The 20181-nt window shown below is 43.3% G+C and overlaps 1 protein-coding gene across 2 annotated transcripts in view; it reads right to left on the minus strand.

Moving 5' to 3' along the window:
- Positions 1–20181, minus strand: part of MARCHF1 (membrane associated ring-CH-type finger 1) — a 192774-nt gene that overhangs the window by 54031 nt on the left and 118562 nt on the right. For both annotated transcript variants that reach the window (XM_077815425.1, XM_077815424.1), the window contains exon 3: positions 110–189. In XM_077815425.1, coding sequence (XP_077671551.1) covers positions 110–189 — 80 coding nt within the window. The remainder of the gene's footprint in view (positions 1–109; positions 190–20181) is intronic.

The raw sequence follows: 20181 nt of genomic DNA on the forward strand, positions 1-20181 counted from the left end.
GAATTCATGAATAATGCTAGGCAGAAGCAATAGCTTATGTTCAGCTTACTAGACAAAGAAAAAAACTAATGTTTGACAGACAGATTAAAATGACTGATTAAGCACCTACCTACAGATGTCCTGAGTGGAAGGACATACAGACAACCGTGACTGACTCCTAGGAGCTGTTCCTGTTGTAGGACTGCTTGCCTGTTGAAAAAAGTTAGACAATTTGGAATCTTTGCTCATAAAATACATTGCAGATATTTTACTGCTTTGCCACATGATTAAAAAGTTTAAACAACTGTTGCAGTTGTGCATGGTCTTCTGTTGCAAGCACACAAGTTCGCAAAATACAGGAAGAGTGAACGGAAGTAAAACCTTTTTGAGGAACTAAATATGACTGAAGGGCCGCAGCTCTCATTTGCCCTTGGGTATTTTTTTGTTTCAGGAAGAGGCTTTCATCAGCTGAGATTTCATTTTAGTTCTGATCTACTGTAAGTGTTTGATGGAAAAGAAGGTTGGTTTCTATTTCAAGCAGGCAAATAAGTATGACGATCCTTGTCAGAATGAAATAAGACACATTGACATTGTTGTGAATCAGGATGAGCGCAGAGGCTCAGCTTGCAAACCTGCATGGCATGGAGTGACCAAGCATCATGAATATTAAAACATTTTTTAAAAAGGTTTCCAAGGCAATCAAATCATCTACCGGAGTTGAATGAATATGAAATTGATGAGCCTGAGAAAGTCCAAAGTTCAGGCTGCAACTCTACAGAGCCTATCACATTCTCCAAACAGCAGGAGAGAGAAATTCAATACACATACAAATCTACTGTACACAATTCCCTTCCTAAGGTTGTCACTGCAATTTGCAAAGCGCATCCAGTAAGAAACATGTTTTGATGGTGCTGAGAAGAAACAATTTTGGTCTGCCTGATAGTTTATTGGTAGGGTGGCTATGGGGGATCCAAATTTAGGTCCTGAGAGATTCCTGGTTTACCAGGGACTAGATCAGGGGTAGGCAACCTATGGCACGCATGCCAAAGGAGGCACGCGAGCTAATTTTCAGTGACACTCACACTGCCTGGGTCCTGGCCACTGGTTCGGGGTGGGAGGGGGGGCTCTGCATTTTCATTTAATTTTAAATGAAGCTTCTTAAACATTTTAAGAACCTTATTTACTTTACATACAACAATAGTTCAGTTATATATTATAGACTTATAGAAAGAGACCTTCCAAAAACGTTAAAATGTATTACTGGCATGCGAAACCTTAAATTAGAGTGAATAAATGAAGACTCGGCACACCACTTCTGACAGGCTGCCGACCCCTGGACTAGATTGTGGAGCCAGCACACTTGCTTCTATAGGGAGAGGGAGCAACAAAGTAGCTGAAGTATCTGAACCCTCCCCCTGGCTGATTTGGGGCACTATGATATGGGATGCAATCCTGTGAGGTGCTGAGAACCTTTAATACAGTGGGAGACAGAGGGTATGTCTACACTACAGAATAAGGTCGAATTTATAGAAGTCGGTTTTTTAGAAATCGGTTTTATATATTCGAGTGTGTGTGTCCCCACAGAAAATGCTCTAAGTGCATTAAGTGCATTAACTCGGCGGAGCGCTTCCACAGTACCGAGGCTAGAGTCGACTTCCGGAGCGTTGCACTGTGGCTAGCTATCCCACAGTTCCCGCAGTCTCCGCTGCCCATTGGAATTCTGGGTTGAGATCCCAATGCCTGATGGGGCTAAAACATTGTCGCGGGTGGTTCTGGGTACATATCGTCAGGCCCCCGTTCCCTCCCACCCTCCGTGAAAGCAAGGGCAGACAATCGTTTCGCACCTTTATTCCTGAGTTACCTGTGCAGACGCCATACCACGGCAAGCATGGAGCCCGCTCAGGTAGCCGTCACCCTATGTCTCCTGGGTGCTGGCAGACGCGGTACGGCTTTGCTACACAGTAGCAGCAACCCATTGCCTTCTGGCAGCAGACGGTGCAGTATGACTGGTAGTCGTCCTCGTCGTGTCCGAGGTGCTCCTGGCCACGTCGGCTGGGAGCACCTGGGCAGACATGGGCGCAGGGACTAAATTTGGAGCGACTTGACCAGGTCATTCTCTTTAGTCCTGCAGTCAGTCCTATTGAACCGTCTTATGGTGAGCAGGCAGGCGATACGGATTGCTAGCAGTCGTACTGTACCATCTTCTGCCAGGCAGGCAAGAGATGAGGATTGCTAGCAGTCGTATTGTACCATCTTCTGCCAGGCAGGCAAGAGATGAGGATGGCTAGCAGTCGTACTGTACCATCTTCTGCCGAGCAGCCATGAGATGTGGATGGCATGCAGTCCTTCTGCACCGTCTGCTGCTAGCCAAAGATGTAAAAGATAGATGGAGTGGATCAAAACAAGAAATAGACCAGATTTGTTTTGTACTCATTTGCTTCCCCCCCTCCCCTGTCTAGGGGACTCATTCCTCTAGGTCACAGTGCAGTCACTCACAGAGAAGGTGCAGCGAGGTAAATCTAGCCATGTATCAATCAGAGGCCAGGCTAACCTCCTTGTTCCAATAAGAACAATAACTTAGGTGCACCATTTCTTATTGGAACCCTCCGTGAAGTCCTGCCTGAAATACTCCTTGATGTAAAGACACCCCCTTTGTTGATTTTAGCTCCCTGAAGCCAACCCTGTAAGCCGTGTCGTCAGTCGCCCCTCCCTCCGTCAGAGCAACGGCAGACAATTGTTCCGCGCCTTTTTTCTGTGCGGACGCCATACCAAGGCAAGCATGGAGGCCGCTCAGCTCACTTTGGCAATTAGGAGCACATTAAACACCACACGCATTATCCAGCAGTATATGCAGCACCGGAACCTGGCAAAGCGATACCGGGCGAGGAGGCGACGTCAGCGCGGTCACGTGAGTGATCAGGACATGGACACAGATTTCTCTGAAAGCATGGACCCTGCCAATGCATGCATCATGGTGCTAATGGGGCAGGTTCATGCTGTGGAACGCCGATTCTGGGCTCGGGAAACAAGCACAGACTGGTGGGACCGCATAGTGTTGCAGGTCTGGGACGATTCCCAGTGGCTGCGAAACTTTCGCATGCATAAGGGCACTTTCATGGAACTTTGTGACTTGCTTTCCCCTGCCCTGAGGCACATGAATACCAAGATGAGAGCAGCCCTCACAGTTGAGAAGCAAGTGGCGATAGCCCTGTGGAAGCTTGCAATGCCAGACAGCTACCGGTCAGTTGGGAATCCATTTGGAGTCGGCAAATCTACTGTGGGGGCTGCTGTGATGCAAGTAGCCCACGCAATCAAAGATCTGCTGATATCAAGGGTAGTGACCCTGGGAAATGTGCAGGTCATAGTGGATGGCTTTGCTGCAATGGGATTCCCTAACTGTGGTGGGGCCATAGACGGAACCCATATCCCTATCTTGGCACCGGAGCACCAAGCCAGCGAGTACATAAACCGCAAGGGGTACTTTTCGATAGTGCTGCAAGCTCTGGTGGATCACAAGGGACGTTTCACCAACATCAACGTGGGATGGCCGGGAAAGGTACATGACGCTCGCATCTTCAGGAACTCTGGTCTGTTTCAAAAGCTGCAGGAAGGGACTTTATTCCCAGACCAGAAAATAACTGTTGGGGATGTTGAAATGCCTATATGTATCCTTGGGGACCCAGCCTACCCCTTAATGCCATGGCTCATGAAGCCGTACACAGGCAGCCTGGACAGTAGTCAGGAGCTGTTCAACTACAGGCTGAGCAAGTGCAGAATGGTGGTAGAATGTGCATTTGGATGTTTAAAGGCGCGCTGGCGCAGTTTACTGACTCGCTTAGACCTCAGCGAAACCAATATTCCCACTGTTATTACTGCTTGCTGTGTGCTCCACAATATCTGTGAGAGTAAGGGGGAGACGTTTATGGCGGGGTGGGAGGTTGGGGCAAATCGCCTGGCTGCTGGTTACGCGCAGCCAGACACCAGGGCGGTTAGAAGAGCACAGGAGGGCGCGGTACACATCAGAGAAGCTTTGAAAACCAGTTTCATGACTGGCCAGGCTACGGTGTGAAAGTTCTCTTTGTTTCTCCTTGATGAAACACCCCGCCCCTTGGTTCACTCTACTTCCCTGTAAGCTAACCACCCGCCCCTCCTCCCTTCAATCACCGCTTGCAGAGGCAATAAAGTCATTGTTGCTTCACATTCATGCATTCTTTATTCATTCATCACACAAATAGGGGGATGACTACCAAGGTGGCCCAGGAGGGGTGGTGGAGGAGGGAAGGAAAATGCCACACAGCACTTTAAGCACAGCACTTTAAAAGTTTACAACTTTAAAATTTATTGAATGACAGCCTTCTCTTTTTTGGGCAATTCTCTGTGGTGGAGTGGCTGGTTGGCCGGAGGCCCCCCCACCGTGTTCTTGGGCGTCTGGGTGTGGAGGATATGGAACTTGGGGAGGAGGGAGGTTGGTTACACAGGGGCTGCATTGGCAGTCTGTGCTCCAGCTGCCTTTGCTGCAGCTCAACCATACACTGGAGCATACTGGTTTGGTCCTCCAGCAGCCTCAGCATTGAATCCTGCCTCCTCTCTTCACGCTGCCGCCACATTTGAGCTTCAGCCCTCTCTTCAGCCCGCCACTTACTCTCTTCAGCCCGCCACCTCTCCTCCCGGTCATTTTGTGCTTTCCTGCACTCTGACATTATTTGCCTCCACGCATTTGTCTGTGCTCTGTCAGTGTGGGAGGACAGCATGAGCCTGGAGAACATTTCATCGCGAGTGCGTTTTTTTTTCTTTCTAAGCTTCACTAGCCTCTGGGAAGGAGAAGATCCTGTGATCATTGAAACACATGCAGCTGGTGGAGAAAAAAAAAGGGACAGCGGTATTTAAAAAGACACATTTTATAAAACAGTGGCTACACTCTTTCAGGGTAATCCTTGCTGTTAACATTACATACATAGCACATGTGCTTTCGTTACAAGGTCGCATTTTGCCTCCCCCCACCGTGTGGCTACCCCCTCAACCTTCCCCCCTCCCTCTGGCTAACAGCGGGGAACATTTCTGTTTAGCCACAGGCAAACAGCCCAGCAGGAATGGGCTCCTCTGAGTGTCCCCTGAAGAAAAGCACTCTATTTCAACCAGGTGACCATGAATTATATCTCACTCTCCTGAGGATAACACAGAGAGATCAAGAACGGATGTTGTTTGAATGCCAGCAAACATACACTGCAATGCTTTGTTCTACAATGATTCCCGAGTACGTGTTTCTGGCCTGGAGTGGTAAAGTGTCCTACCATGAAGGACACAATAAGGCTGCCCTCCCCAGAAACCTTTTGCAAAGGCTTTAGGAGTACATCTAGGAGAACTGCGAATGCCAGGGCAAAGTAATCCTTTCACATGCTTGCTTTTAAACCATGTATAGTATTTTAAAAGGTACACTCACCGGAGGTCCCTTCTCCGCCTGCTGGGTCCAGGAGGCAGCCTTGGGTGGGTTCGGGGGGTACTGGCTCCAGGTCCAGGGTGAGAAACAGTTCCTGGCTGTCAGGAAAACCGGTTTCTCCTCTTGCTTGCTGTGAGCTATCTACAACCTCATCATCATCATCATCTTCTTCGTCCCCAAAACCTGCTTCCGTATTGCCTCCATCTGGTGGCTGAACACCATAAAATGGCAAGCAGCTCATCATAGAAGTGGCATGTTTGGGGCTCTGACCCGGAGCGGCCGTTCGCCTCTCTGGTTTTCTGATAGGCTTGCCTCAGCTCCTTCAGTTTCACGCGGCACTGCTTCGGGTCCCTGTTATGGCCTCTGTCCTTCATGTCCTGGGAGATTTTGACAAAGGTTTTGGCATTTCGAAAACTGGAACGGAGTTCTGATAGCACGGATTCCTCTCCCCAAACAGCGATCAGATCCCGTACCTCCCGTTGGGTCCATGCTGGAGCTCTTTTGCGATTCTGGGACTCCATCATGGTCACCTGCAGCTTGCCACGCTGGCCAAACAGGAAATGAGATTCAAAAGTTCGCGGTTCTTTTCCTGTCTACCTGGCCAGTGCATCTGAGTTGAGAGTGCTGTCCAGAGCGGTCACAATGGAGCACTCTGGGATAGCTCCCGGAGGCCAATACCATTGAATTGTGTCCACAGTACCCCAAATTCGAGCCGGCAAGGTCAATTTAAGCGCTAATCCACTTGTCAGGGGTGGAGAAAGGAAATCGATTTTAAGAGCCCTTTAAGTCGAAATAAAGGGCTTCATTGTGTGGACGGGTGCAGGTTTACATCGATTTAACGCTGCTAAATTCGACCTAAAGTCCTAGTGTAGACCAGGGCAGAGTATCACGAATGCTAAACATGAAGGAAAAGTATCCAAGGCAATCAGACCACATTCAGGAGAAGAATGAATACTAAATAGGAGCTGAGAATGCGAAGGATCAGACACCAAAACGTAATGCTGATAAATCATAGGACAGGGATCGGCAACCTTTGGCATGTGGCCCATCAGGGAAATCCACTGGAGGGCCGGGATTTACCTGCAGCGTCCGCAGGTTTGGCCGATCGCAGCTCCCACGGGCCGTGGTTCACCATTTCAGGCCAATGTGGGCTGTGGGAAGCGGCTGACAGACCACCCCTTGGCCTAGAATGGCGAACTGCAGCCTGTGGGAGCTGCAATCGGCCAAATCCGTGGACGCTGCAGGTAAACAAATTGTCCCGGCCCTCCAGCGGATTTCCCTGATGGGCCACATGCCAAAGGTTGCCGATCTCTGTCCTATGATTTATCAGCATTAAGCTTGGTGTCTGATCCTTTACATTCTCAGCTCCTATTTAATATTCATTCTTCTCCTGTATGTGGTCTGATTGCCAGTGGATTTCCCTGATGGGCTGCATGCCAAAAGTTGCCGATCCCTGTCATAAGACCTAGATAAGGCAAATATTATATAGACCATGCAATCAAACTGACTCCTGCATTACTTCGCACGGGGCAGGATGTCAATTTTTATTTTGATCAGGTGTGAATTTTGTACTAATGAAAATAAGGAATTAATAGCCCAAGCTAAAAATTGTTGATAGATGCATCAAGAGCTTCCTGCCACTGCAGCATAATCCTGACCCATAACATCCGTAACGTTTAATGTCTGGGTCTGTCTCGAGCAGGACCACCACTGTGTTATGATGGTTTTTAATATGGACTCAACTGAAAGTTGGGAGCCGAGGTAGGACTTGAAGTAAAGTCTTCATGGGTGAGGGATTCAGTCGTTAAAAAAAATAAAACCTTAGGAATAAAAAATGATATTGATAATGGTGCATGTGAGAAAGCAGGTATGTTAAAACTGCTCTTGTATGGATAAGTCCCTTCCGCCTGTTACAAAACTCAGGTGTGATGTGTCGTCAGGCAGATGTGGCACATTAAAGTGTCTGCCACTGAATGAAAAAGATCAGTCATCAATGGAGAAAACACTTTATGTTCCTTGTCTCTCTAGACAAACAAACATCTTACGTCAACAGTTTTGAAGGAGAAAAGGCAGAGTCAATTACATCTGGGGAAAGAGGATGTTAGAAACAGCTGGCGGCTGTGTGCTGTGGAATATATTCTTCCTCATCTCAACGTCTGTGATAAGCCTTGTTAAGTGATAGATAACTCATGTCTCATGCAGTTTGTGTGACTACTTACTACAGCATTGTCACTGAGTAACAAAATGCAGGGGCCAGTGCCAGACCCAGCAGATGCACAGTGGATAAGGGCATGAGAACAATCCGTCCAGGTCACAGAGCAGCCAAGGAATTGCCATCTGGCAATTGCTCCAGCCCAGCCCATGGGCCCTTACACAGGCTCCCTGCAGGTAGGACAGAAAAGAGATTCCACATAGCAGTGGATCCTCTGCCCTTGGTACTACCGGATCCACCCATATTCTATACCCGCTAAGCTCTGTGGCATGGACACACCTTGCCTGTTCCTCTGGCCTTTTCTTTTTTGGGGTGGGTGGATGGGTGGTGGAAAGTGGTGGCGAATTGTCAGAAAAAATTAAGGACAGTTCTTACACTTGAACAATTACCTTTACATATGTGTTTAGCTGTAAAGAGCTGTGCCCTTTGGTGAAACACTAGAAGTATGAACACAAGAGGTACCAAACGGAATCAGATCACAGGTCAGCTAGCACAACATCCTAAGTTAACTTTAGAGTGAAATTCACCCAATATGCAGAAGGTTTAAGTGGGACTTAAATAATGCACAGACCTTGTGCAGGCCTTCTACACAAGGGAGAATTTGGCTTTGAGCTAATTTAGCTCTTTCTCTGTACATCAGTTGAAATTCACAGTGAGACTGTGAATTATATTATTTTATTCCATATTGGCAACTGTTTGGATTTTTTTTCCTAACAAATTTCAGCTGGTGGATCAGTCACAAACAAATTCTTCATGATTCACTAGCTGAGTAGTGTGACTGATGACTTGGCATCATGTGCCACTGTTTCTGTTACCTGTTTAAATGACCTAACCTTTATAAATTAATTCTGCTTTTATCCAAAATAAATTTCATTTAGAAACAAAGCCAACTGTATGTTCTGATGGAACAAATCCCAGCCTCTAATTGCTTTCTGCAAACATTTGTAAGAGGAACTTCATTTATATAAATGTTTGTAAAACGTGAATAAAAATGGGTGACTCTCAATGTGGCTGAAGCAAAATTATATTTAGAAATGAGCAAAATGTTTGTCAAGAATTGACCTAATCCTGGATTAGTACAAGGTGTACTGAGAGCAGCTCCCGCTGATGGAGAGAAAGGATAGCCCACATATTTAGAGCACTAGCCTGCTACTTCGGAGACACTAGTTCAATTACTTTCTCTACTACAGGCTTCCTTTGTCCACAGACAAGTCACTTTGTGCCTCACGTTCCTATACATAAAATGGAGATAATAATACTTCCCTATTAGAGCTGGTTATGAGATTTCTGAGGAAACGGCATTGTCATCAGAAAATACTGATCCATCTAAACCTAAATGTTTTGCTCTGCTGAGGCCCTGCCCCCACTCAATCCCTTCCCCCAAGGCCCCTGCCCTGCCTCTTCCCACCCCCAACCCGCCTCTTCCCCACCCAGTCCCACCCCTCCCCCAAGCACGCTACACCCTTGCTCCTCTCCCCTTCCCCCCAGCACCTCCAGACGCCGCAAAACAGCTGATGGGCGGTAGGCACTGGGAGGGAGGAGGAGGCGTTGATTGATGTACACCTGAAGAAATCCAAGCAGAAGGCTTTAAGCAAAGCATGAGTGTGACCCTAGGAGAAGCTAAAGAGACAGCTTTGGTCTGGTGCTGGCGAAAGAGGCTTGGGGCTGTCAGGTAAAAAAGTGCTCCTTTTACCTTTGGTTCCTCCTGAGTTTGCAGAAGCAGGCTTTTGTAAATTCTTTATAAATAAACAAGATTGCATCAAAGAACATCCTAGATTCCATAATCAATTTCTACTCCCAACTGGAACATCTTCAGGTCTCTGAATTTTGACTAGCCATTCAGGTCGAAAAGGGACAATGTTGTTCGCATTCACTCAGATGGTTAAAGATGATTTTTAGACTGGTTCATAGTGAGGTTCACTTTCTATTTCTCATACATTAGTAAAATGGTGTTTGTTTGGTTTCCAACATTAAAGGGGAATGTTCAAACCCTGCCAAAACTGTCTCCGTTGAATTAAAAAACCAAACCAAACCTGGAAACATTTTTATGCCCATTATGGTGAAACATGACCCATATGCAGGCATAAGGGCGATGCATCATCTAAGCCTGCAAAATAGAGCTTAAGTAGGATGTAAGTGGTGCACATGCCTGTCATAAATATAAAGGGAAGGGTAAACCCCTTTGAAATCCCTCCTGGCCAGGGGAAAGCTCCTCTCACCTGTAAAGGGTTAAGAAGCTAAAGGTAACCTCGCTGGCACCTGACCAAAATGACCAATGAGGAGACAAGATACTTTCAAAAGCTGGGAGGAGGGAGAGAAACAAAGGGTCTGTGTGTCTGTCTATATGCTGGTCTTTGTCGGGGATAGACCAGGAATGGAGTCTTAGAACTTTTAGTAAGTAATCTAGCTAGGTATGTGTTAGATTATGATTTCTTTAAATGGCTGAGAAAAGAATTGTGCTGAATAGAATAACTATTTCTGTCTGTGTATCTTTTTTGTAACTTAAGGTTTTGCCTAGAGGGGTTCTCTATGTTTTTGAATCTAATTACCCTGTAAGATATCTACCATCCTGATTTTACAGGGGGGATTTCTTTATTTCTATTTACTTCTATTCTTTATTAAAAGTCTTCTTGTAAGAAAACTGAATGCTTTTTCATTGTTCTCAGATCCAAGGGTTTGGGTCTGTGGTCACCTATGCAAATTGGTGAGGCTTTTTATCCAACATTTCCCAGGAAAGGGGGGGTGCAAGTGTTGGGAGGATTGTTCATTGTTCTTAAGATCCAAGGGTCTGGGTCTGTAGTCACCTAGGCAAATTGGTGAGGCTTTTTACCAAACCTTGTCCAGGAAGTGGGGTGCAAGGTTTTGGGAAGTATTTTGGGGGGAAAGACGCGTCCAAACAGCTCTTCCCCAGTAACCAGTATTAGTTTGGTGGTGGTAGCGGCCAATCCAAGGACGACGGGTGGAATATTTTGTACCTTGGGGAAGTTTTGACCTAAGCTGGTAAAGATAAGCTTAGGAGGTTTTTCATGCAGGTCCCCACATCTGTACCCTAGAGTTCAGAGTGGGGGAGGAACCTTGACAATGCCTTATACAGATCTTCCCCTCAGTAGTAAATTTCATTCAGTAAGTTCCCCACAATTTTTAACAGAAACCCAAATTTCAGGTTTAAACTGAACAGTGTTTCTTTAATATATGAATATCAAACTTAAATGGTGTGTGAGGCTCTAAAACTTAGAGATAGTGTTCTTAACATTTGTTTTGATTTACTTATTATTGCCTTTTCAACGTGAATAGCTAGTCAAAATCTGGGGTCCTGTAGGTGTTCCAGTTGGGAGTAGAAATTGAGGAGAGTCAGGTATTTCTTTGATGCAGTTTTGTTCGTTTACAAATAATAATATACAAAATTTGGCGTGTCTGAATACAAAAGGAATCAAAGCAGAAAACAGCTTCTTTTGCTCATAGCACCAAGAGCACTCTTTTCAGCCTGCACCCCTCTGCCCTTCCTCTCTGTAGCTTTCTTCCAGAGTCAGCTGCTCTTTCAGCCTCTCTCTGGCTCTGTTTGTTCTTCTGTTTGACCTCAATTTCTGTGTGATCTCTTTCCCACCCCTACTCCAAATAACACTCAGCCAAATTTTCCTGGGCAGGTTCACACACACCTTTTGTGTTAGATTTGGCTTATGCTTTAACTATGTTAATTGAACTCTGAGTTTACAGCTACCAATCTTAATGTGGTTTTAACTCAAACATAGAAAGGTTTCACCCAGCTCATAACATTATTCATTAAAGGTCAGATCTTGCAGCCCTTACTCAGGTTGAGTTGTGCCTTGGGCCCTGGAGCCTGCAAGCTGTACCTTACTTAAGTCAATGGGGTTCTGCATAGGTGTAGGAGTCCATCTGTGCAAAGCGGCTTGCGGGATAAAAGCCTTAGCTCACACGTAATTCCACTACGATCGTACAGAGTAAGCTGCTACTCCTTGTCAGGATGGTAGAATCAGATTATAAGTTTTTATCAAGAAGCTAAATTTTAATGAATTCAGCCATACAGTTACAGTGACAGAATCATGCAGAACACCATGAAGTTGATTACTTATATACCCCCCTCTACACTGAAAGCATGATAACTTGCGTGGATTTTTCTAATACAATCTCAATCAAGATAATGAATCCTTAAGGGAAAATGTACACAACAGACATCTTGCAAATACATAAACTCTGCATACCACATCTCATTGCTATAATTTTCCATTTGGCACATTATGATTATGTTGAAGTTACTGTATTCGTTGAATGGGTACAAGATTGATACTAAGGTCTCTATTTCATTTGGCATGTAGAATAATGAATTCTTGTAAAGAGTGTATTCCTTCAATAGATGTTTATTTCAGACAGCTTCATTGTATGGTGCATTCAAATGTGGAAACTAAACCGGAGGCCAGCTGCACAATTTTATCATAGCATATTATATCGAGTAGCAGAATTAAAGGCGGTAATTCAAAATTAAGTTGTCTGACAACCCATTTATAAGTAAGGCAGCTCATTTCTCTATGACATGAAGGCTATGAATATGCTGAAGGGACAGTGCCAACTCCAGCTGATTAGGTTTGGCATTTCAAAAATTACTGTTAGAAATCATTCTCTAGTCATCACCTTCTCATGTCTTAACCAGTTTAGATTAATTCTTCTTCAAAAGGATGCAATTCAATTAACAGAGATGACAGGATGTTTTAGTCATAATTATTTTGAACAAGAGCTGATGATGTACTTTACAAACAGAATAATTGTAAGTAGTACAACAAAAAAGCAACAAAAAAGCAGGCTGGCCTATTATCTGACTGCAGAAAATCCTCTAATATCAAGCATCTCTCTCTGCTTTAAAAGGCATCCAGTAAACTACTATCTTCCAGTAAAGACAAAATATTCATGGTAGCGCAGATAGTAATGGAATTAATGTATCGTTATTGCTGGAACCCGAAGAACCTCCCCATTAGCTTTCAAATTGTTTCTAGGTCTTTGGTTTGTATGCCACAGATTCGTAAAGCTTCCCAGAAAACTTGTGTCTTCTGTAACTCAGCTGTACTTTTGACAAACTATTTCTGAAATATTGCACATTTAAGTTCCCAAGAATTTAAGTCACAAGCATGAAGCAACAAGCTTCCTTCTGAATTGGAAAAAAAGGAGCTTTGAGGTGACCTTATGGAAATGTTCAGTAAAGATACATGGTTTCACACTTGCAAAGCATTCAGAACTGAACGGGCAACACGATTCAGATAAATGGTTCATTTGTCAAAAAGATGCAGTGTCAATTGACTCAAAACTATTTGCGAATTTGACCCAAGAGTTTCAGCTGGGAAAAGATTTGTGTATGTGTAGTTTGAATCCCCATCCTAGAGCAGAGAGTTAAACTCAGATTTCCTCTGCCAGGTGACTGGCTAACCAGCAAGCTATAAGCTATACTGCAGTGGGTTGCTCTCAAGTATTTTCAGAACCATATTCTCCCCGATTCTTTGGTCTCCTGCCAAACCAAAAATCATTCATCCAGCTCTAGGTTTAAGCTTTGAATTTAGCCAGGCATAAATGGATAACCCATGCAGAATAATTTCACATAAAGGGTAAAGATATGGCAGAATAGGTGAATAAATTATCCTAAACCTCCCTCTTAAGTAATACCAAAAGCATTTGTATGGGATGCTTGGTTCAGGATGGTATTTGGGGCTATGATAAAAAGGAAGGTGCTAAGACAGAACCAGCAGCAAGTGTGTTGTCCTAGATGGCCTTGTTCAGTCCCTAAAATGACACACACTCTTATTCAGATACAAAGTATACTTTATAGCAGTGATTCATCATAAAATCCTCCAGATTCCCAACACCTGGCATATTCAAATAACTGAAACTTCATGTCCTATTAAAATAATGATACTTTGGAGAATGGATGCCGTAGAGGATCAGCAATGGTTTATGGAGCTTTACACATCTTGATTTGAATGCTGTTAAGGTCAGTAGTCACACAAAGTCATTATCATTTGATGACTGTCCAGAGACCCTGAAATGAGTTTGTGGTGTCAGTCAAAATCCTGGTGGACATGTATCTATACTACACAATCCATTATCATTGTTTGAGACTTAGGGCATGCTTGGTGCTGCATAGATGTAAAGGGAATTTACAATCTAAACTGGACATGGACAGCAAAAGTCCATATTATTATACATACAAAAAACATGCATGGCTCAAAGCCTGAAGAGTAAAACTTCATGTAAGTCCTGTTTAGGTTTTATTTTGCATAATTATAAAAGATGGTTGAAAAAAATATATATTAGCCTATTAAAAAAAATTCTGATAAAAAAATCTGATTTTTCTATGGAAATTTTTTAAACAACATCTTCTTTTAATTTCTGTTACATTTTGGATTTTTTCCTTCACTATCTTTCCCTTTAAACTTTCCCCTTCTTTTCAGTGGAAAAAGAGGAAAAAAACAGAGAAACTGGGGAATAACAGTTTCATTTTTCTTCCTTTTTTCGATGATTGAAATAGGTAAAAAGATGACCCTCAATCCCTCCCAACCCCCTTTATTCAACTGAAAAAGTGTGAAGCTAAGTGAAAAAAATTTGTTAAAATTCTATCACTTTTTAATTTTATTTAACTTTTTTCACACTTTTCAAGTGCAAAGATGTTTTAATGTAAGTGTGAGAAAGTGGGAAAAATCCCTAGTTCTTTCACTTTTATTCCCCCTTTTCCACTAATAAAGAATAGAAAAAGTAGGAATAAGGAGAAAACAGTTGCTTTTTTAATTCTCCCGCTGCTCCTTCTCTCCCCTTTCTACTTTTTTCCCAGTGAAAATGGTTTTCCCCCTTACCCTTCTCTTTCTTTTCTTTTTCTTTTTTTAAATATTTTCCAGTGGATCAAAGGGAGAGAAAGAGGGAAATAAATTCCCCCCAAAACCCTAAACTGAAAATTGAAAATCAAGGTTTTTCAGGTTTCAAACTAATAAAACAAAATTTTAACCAAAAACAAAATGAAATTTTTGTTTTGTATGTTTGTTATCAAAAAGTAGAAAAATGTTGGAAACAAAATTTTCCTGTAAAAAAAAAAAATTGTTTTTGACAAAACTGCATTTTCTGACCAAAAAGGTGTTGCTAGAAAATTTTCTAACAGTCCTAATGGTGACACTGTTACATTGTCTTGCTACTCTCCGATCTGTGGGTGTTTATCCACCTGGCTTGTGAATGCCTTGGAGCAGAGGATTTTCTTCTTTGTTTACACAGACCTAGCACAATGTATTAACCACTATTTATTCATTAAATTAATTCATTCAATATAAAACACCACCATATTGTTTGTACTATAATCAAGGACCAACATCAAGGACAAGGATCAATTGTGCTAGGTGCTGTACAAACAAGACGACAATCCTGGTACCATATGTATGCAGGACTTCAACATGTCGTCATCAAAGGACCTGAAGAAAAGCTCTGTGTGAGCTCGAAAGCTTGTCTCTTACCAGCTTCTTGTCCAATAAAAGATATTGCCTCACCTGCCTTGTCTCTGTGGTTGAATAAATGCACTTTAAAGAGAATTTTGAGTGTATCCAGGCATATTGCTTGGTGTACAAGGAGAAGGGAGGCCTTTCAAGGATAAGGGGAAATATGGAAGAAGGCTAAAAGACAAGAGTGGGCAAATAATAAAAATGAGGTGCTTGTGGGGGTGGCAATGCTTGGGAAGAGTCTCAGTTTTGGGAGGGAGAGTTGGAAGGAATGAGAGCAGAAATATAGACAGGAGCTTGAAGGCAAGATTGAGAAACCAGAATTTGATTTTCAAAAGGCACTGAGTGAGTACCAAGAGCTCCAGCTGAAGTCAATGGCAGTTGCAGGTGCTTAGCACCTGTGCAAATCAAGGCCTTATTGTGTCATTTTTCACTCAAATGAGTGCACCAAGTTTATTTCCAACAAATCAGCATTCAAACACAAATTCTAAGTGGTATCATTATCCAGCTGTTAAAAAAAATTTAAAAACAAATCAAACAGTATGTCCAATTTTGGCACTGGTATTTAATGGATTTCTTATCAACTTCTCTCTTACTGGGGAAAGTCTATTTCCTCAGGGGTTCAAGTCAAAATTCTGTTCATTGTATAAAATCAAGAAAATTGCTAGCTAAACTTGGAATTACCAGGTCTATAGTTTCCATTGTGTGTTTGTATTACAGCAATGCAATTATTCTAAACTATGATTCCTTCTTAACTCTTTAGGACATATTTCTCAGTATTATCATTTTGTTAGTAAAAATGTTGCCTAGCTGCCTGAAAAATTAACTATTTCCTGAATCAGCAGCCTAAGCAACTGGACTTGAGTAAAAGCAAAAGTGAGCACAAATTTAGGTTTCCAACTAAACCAAGGGTTATATGAAGTTAATTCCTGAACTTCCATCTCAAGCAACCTTTTTGTCTAACCATCTCATTCTCCCCTTTCAGCTGCATAATTAACAAACCAGCTTGACAAGTCATTTTGTTCCAAGTGGAATTCTCACAAAGAGCTGAAAGTTTGTTTAAGAACTAAAGCCAAATGCCTTTTTTTGGGGGGGGGGGGGGGGGAGAGAGGAGGGAATGGGGTAAATCAATATTATTATGAATATTTGTATTACAGCAGAACCCCAGAAGCCTCAGTCATATTGGGGAGCCAATTGTGCTGGGTACTAAACAAACTCATACTGTAAAACATGCAGATATCAAGAATTTATGGACTAGATTTATTTACTCTTTCATACCTGTATATACAACTTTTATGTCTCCTAATCCACAGTTGGGGGTGGAGCAGGGAAGCTGAGCAGACTTTGTGCTGACAATGGGATTTAGAGGGATGAGTATCCAATCAACTGGCCGCTTAGAACTGAGACAGAATGGGCTGGAGCATACAACTACTGGGCTCAAGCTAAGATGTAGGGCTCTTCACAGACTTCTGTAAACAAATGGTTAAGTAATACAACACTGAGCTCTTACTTTCCCATGTCTGAGACTTTTATTTCTCAATTGATATAAAAGCAAATAAAAGGCATTTGGAGAACATCCCCTTGCTGGTGGAAAAAAAAAATAGAAAAAATGCATCCTTAGGCAGAACTTATACTGGGACTTAGCAAAGCTCCACTAGTGCTCATTGTGCTGGCTACAAACCTGGGCTTCAGTCCGGCAGGTTGATCCATGAGAGTGGACCCATGGGCCCACGTAGAACAGCTTGCAGAATTGAGGCCTGGCTCAGCAGCAACATATGTAAATTAATCCTGTAAAAATTATCTGGAAACCATGTAATGTTTTCTGATCTAAAATCAAGAGCACTGATTCCTCCCACTTGCATTTCTTCCCATCTGAACTATCCTATCTCTTATATTAGCATACAAGTGCTAGATGGCTCACCTGTATCAATGACTATTAACACATCTAGGTGATAACTCCAATGTGCTTGCCAAAATAGGAAAGCAAGAAAAGGGCAAAGTGCTAACAAACACAATCACAAGATACAATGGTTTGAATTACTTTATCTTGGCTTCGATGCTGAAAAATAAATGAAAAGAACAGCCTCATTGCCTTGTTATTTATTCAGCTCAAGCTCATAGCCATATTTGATGTTGCGAGATTTTGAGTATTCTCCTTGAAAGCTGCTCGGGAGAGCTCTGCAAATAAAACTGGGTTGTGATTTCACTCTTTGTGGGCTAGATTATACCCTTGTTTTACTAAGGGTATGTTTACACTACCTGCAGGATCGCCGGGTAGTGATCGATCTATTGGGGATTGATTTATCGCGTCTAGTGTAGATGTGATAAATCGATCCCTGACCGCTCTGCCGTCGACTCCTGTACTCCACCACGGTGAGAGGCAGAAGCGGAGTTGATGGGGGAGTGGTGGCAGCCGACCCTGTACCGTGAGGACGCGAGGTAAGTTGACCTAAGATACGTCGACTTCAGCTATACTATTCTCGTAGCTGAAGTTGCGTATCTTAGGTCAATCCTCCCTCCCCCACCCCCAGTGTAGACCAGGCCTAAGCCATGTAAGGCAGTAAGGGGGACTAAAGCCCTTTCCCGACCCTCATAAGAACATAAGAACAGCCATACTGGGTCAGACCAAAGATCCATCTAGCCCAATATCCTGTCTTCTGACAGTGACTAATGCTAGGAGCCTCAGAGGAAACGAACAGAACAGGTAATCATCAAGTGATCCATCCCCTGTTGCTCATTCCCAGCTTCTGACAAACAGAGGCTAGGGACACCATCCCTGCCCACCCTGGCTAATAGCCATTGATGGACCTATCCTCCATGAACTTATCTAGCTCTTTTTGAACCCTGTGATAGTCTTATAGTCTCCTACTTGGCCTAATAAGTCCCACATGGATCTTGGATCTGGGTCTGGTGAGGAGTGCAAATCTGCTCTCTGGATACTCTTCTGTGAGTAGAAGGGAGGGGCAAAACCTTGGCTTCTCCCTTCCTACTGCTGGCTGTTTGTGTGAGAGGTGGGAAGTAAACTGCAGCCTTTCAAGGACTGCGGTAATTTATTTGCCCTCAGAGAAAGAGGAGAGCAGGAAAGAATTCCCCAGAGGGAAGGATCTGAGGCACCACAACTCCCATGGCTTCTCCTGAGGTTGAGAGTGGAATCAGATTTGATATCCTTACTCGAGTTGGAATGTGCCTCGATCTACAGATACTCCCACATGGCTAGACTGCCTTTGAGCACTGCCCGGAGACAAAGGGTCAGGCATAAGCTGCACCACCCCAGGTCTTCCATTAGCAATGTGCCTCAGACACATCCCTCTGACTCTCTCTTCCTTAGAAACACCTACAAGGATTTCACTTACACTTTTGAAAACACATATTCACCTTAGGACAGAGACCACGCATGGGAAGGCTCAGCCCTACAGAAACATTTCTGGGAAATCTGGGGTCGGGGGGAGAGAGACATTATGGGGTTATGAAGAAACCATTTTGTATCTTAACGACAGCATTTGCTTCTCTGAAAGCCATAACAATATCATAATTGTACATATAGAAACAAAGGCCCTGTCCTGCAAACTCTCCTTCCACAACACTGCCATTGTCTTCAGTGTGATTTCTCTAAGCAGGTGGCCTGTGGGACCAGTGTGACTAATAAGGGTGCCCAGAGCATGATTCTGTTGATAGGTACATTTATGTAAATCAGGAGTAATACCAAAGAAAACAGTGGAGTTTTGTGAACCACATCCATGTAAATGAGAGTAAAATCAGGCTTGGCTACTCCACAAGAGTCAAAATGGTGACAAAAAATGGTATTTCACAGAAAATATTTTCTATTTTCTAACCTGCGTTGGTTGGGTATAATTTGTCTTAGTTGTGTTAAATTGTAACTACACAAGCCTGCTCAAGCTAGAGCATAACTGCTGAATGTATACTATCAAGTTGTTCATAATGCATATTAAGTGAACAGTATTCTGTCTTTCTTTTTATCTGATTCTGTGTGCATTTTAGTTTAATGTGGAGAGTAGCCGTTCTTCAAAAGTCATCAAGAGGATTTTCCCTTCCATGGAGGGCAAATATTCTGACAAACAGTTCTGTTTGCAAGACTTTTCTTAAAGTCTCAAAATACTTTTATAAGCTGAGCTTCTTGCAGGCACATTGTCTCCCACAACAGAAAGCTGTATTTCATCTACTTCTTTTTTGATCTTTTGTACTTCTGAGGATGCAGATTGAGGAAGTTCCCCTATCTGGGATTATAAAAAGGAAAGAACATATCTGAACAGTGCTATGTTCTCTGTTCAAGAATACTTTATTCTTTTATTTAAAAGAAGAGAGGGCAAAGGGGCTACCAAATCTTGAAAATAACTATGTGAAAGGATCTCAATGCTCCAATAAGGCAAAATGTCGTAAGAATTATGGGGCTGCCACATTTTTAAAGAGACAGCACTGTATCACAGAATGCAGCAAAACATTTTGGGGTCTGTGATGCCGGCTAGCCAGATGCCAGCTTATGCAGTGGTCCCCATGTCTCAGCTGGACACGGACAGCTACATAGCTAGAATCAGTTTGGCTCACTTGTGGGTTCACATTTGATAAAGTAGGTATTAGAATGATAAGAAAGAGTTTAGACTATTGAATGCTTGTGAGTTGCTGCATGCATTAATTTCCTTTGTAATATTATAATGTAATATTTGAGTGGTTGTACTGTGAATTGCCATACAGGAGAGGGACAGTAATTAGTGTGAAGAGCTGCTCTTCTAGCATGAAGAGCTGCTCCTTCCAAAAGAGGAGACCCAGCAATACCAGCTGGGCTAGGGTTGGATCTTACAACTGGAAACTGCCTACATATGGACTGAGATACGGTCTGCAAAAGGACTGAAGACACTTATTGCTTTTCTCCCCTCATCCCCGTGAAGGTGAGTCATGCGAGTGGACTCCTTCCATCAGCTGAGTTTGCACCTCAGTACACATGGTACAAGGGGGATAAAAACTCTAAGCCAAAGGAACTAATGATCTCTCTGCTTCTTGGACTCTGGGTGTGCAAGGTGTTTCTAGACATAAGCAAGAGATCCCCAGCTGTTTATCCT

Source organism: Eretmochelys imbricata, chromosome 4 (assembly GCF_965152235.1).
Source record: "Eretmochelys imbricata isolate rEreImb1 chromosome 4, rEreImb1.hap1, whole genome shotgun sequence".
NCBI lineage: Eukaryota > Metazoa > Chordata > Testudines > Cheloniidae > Eretmochelys > Eretmochelys imbricata.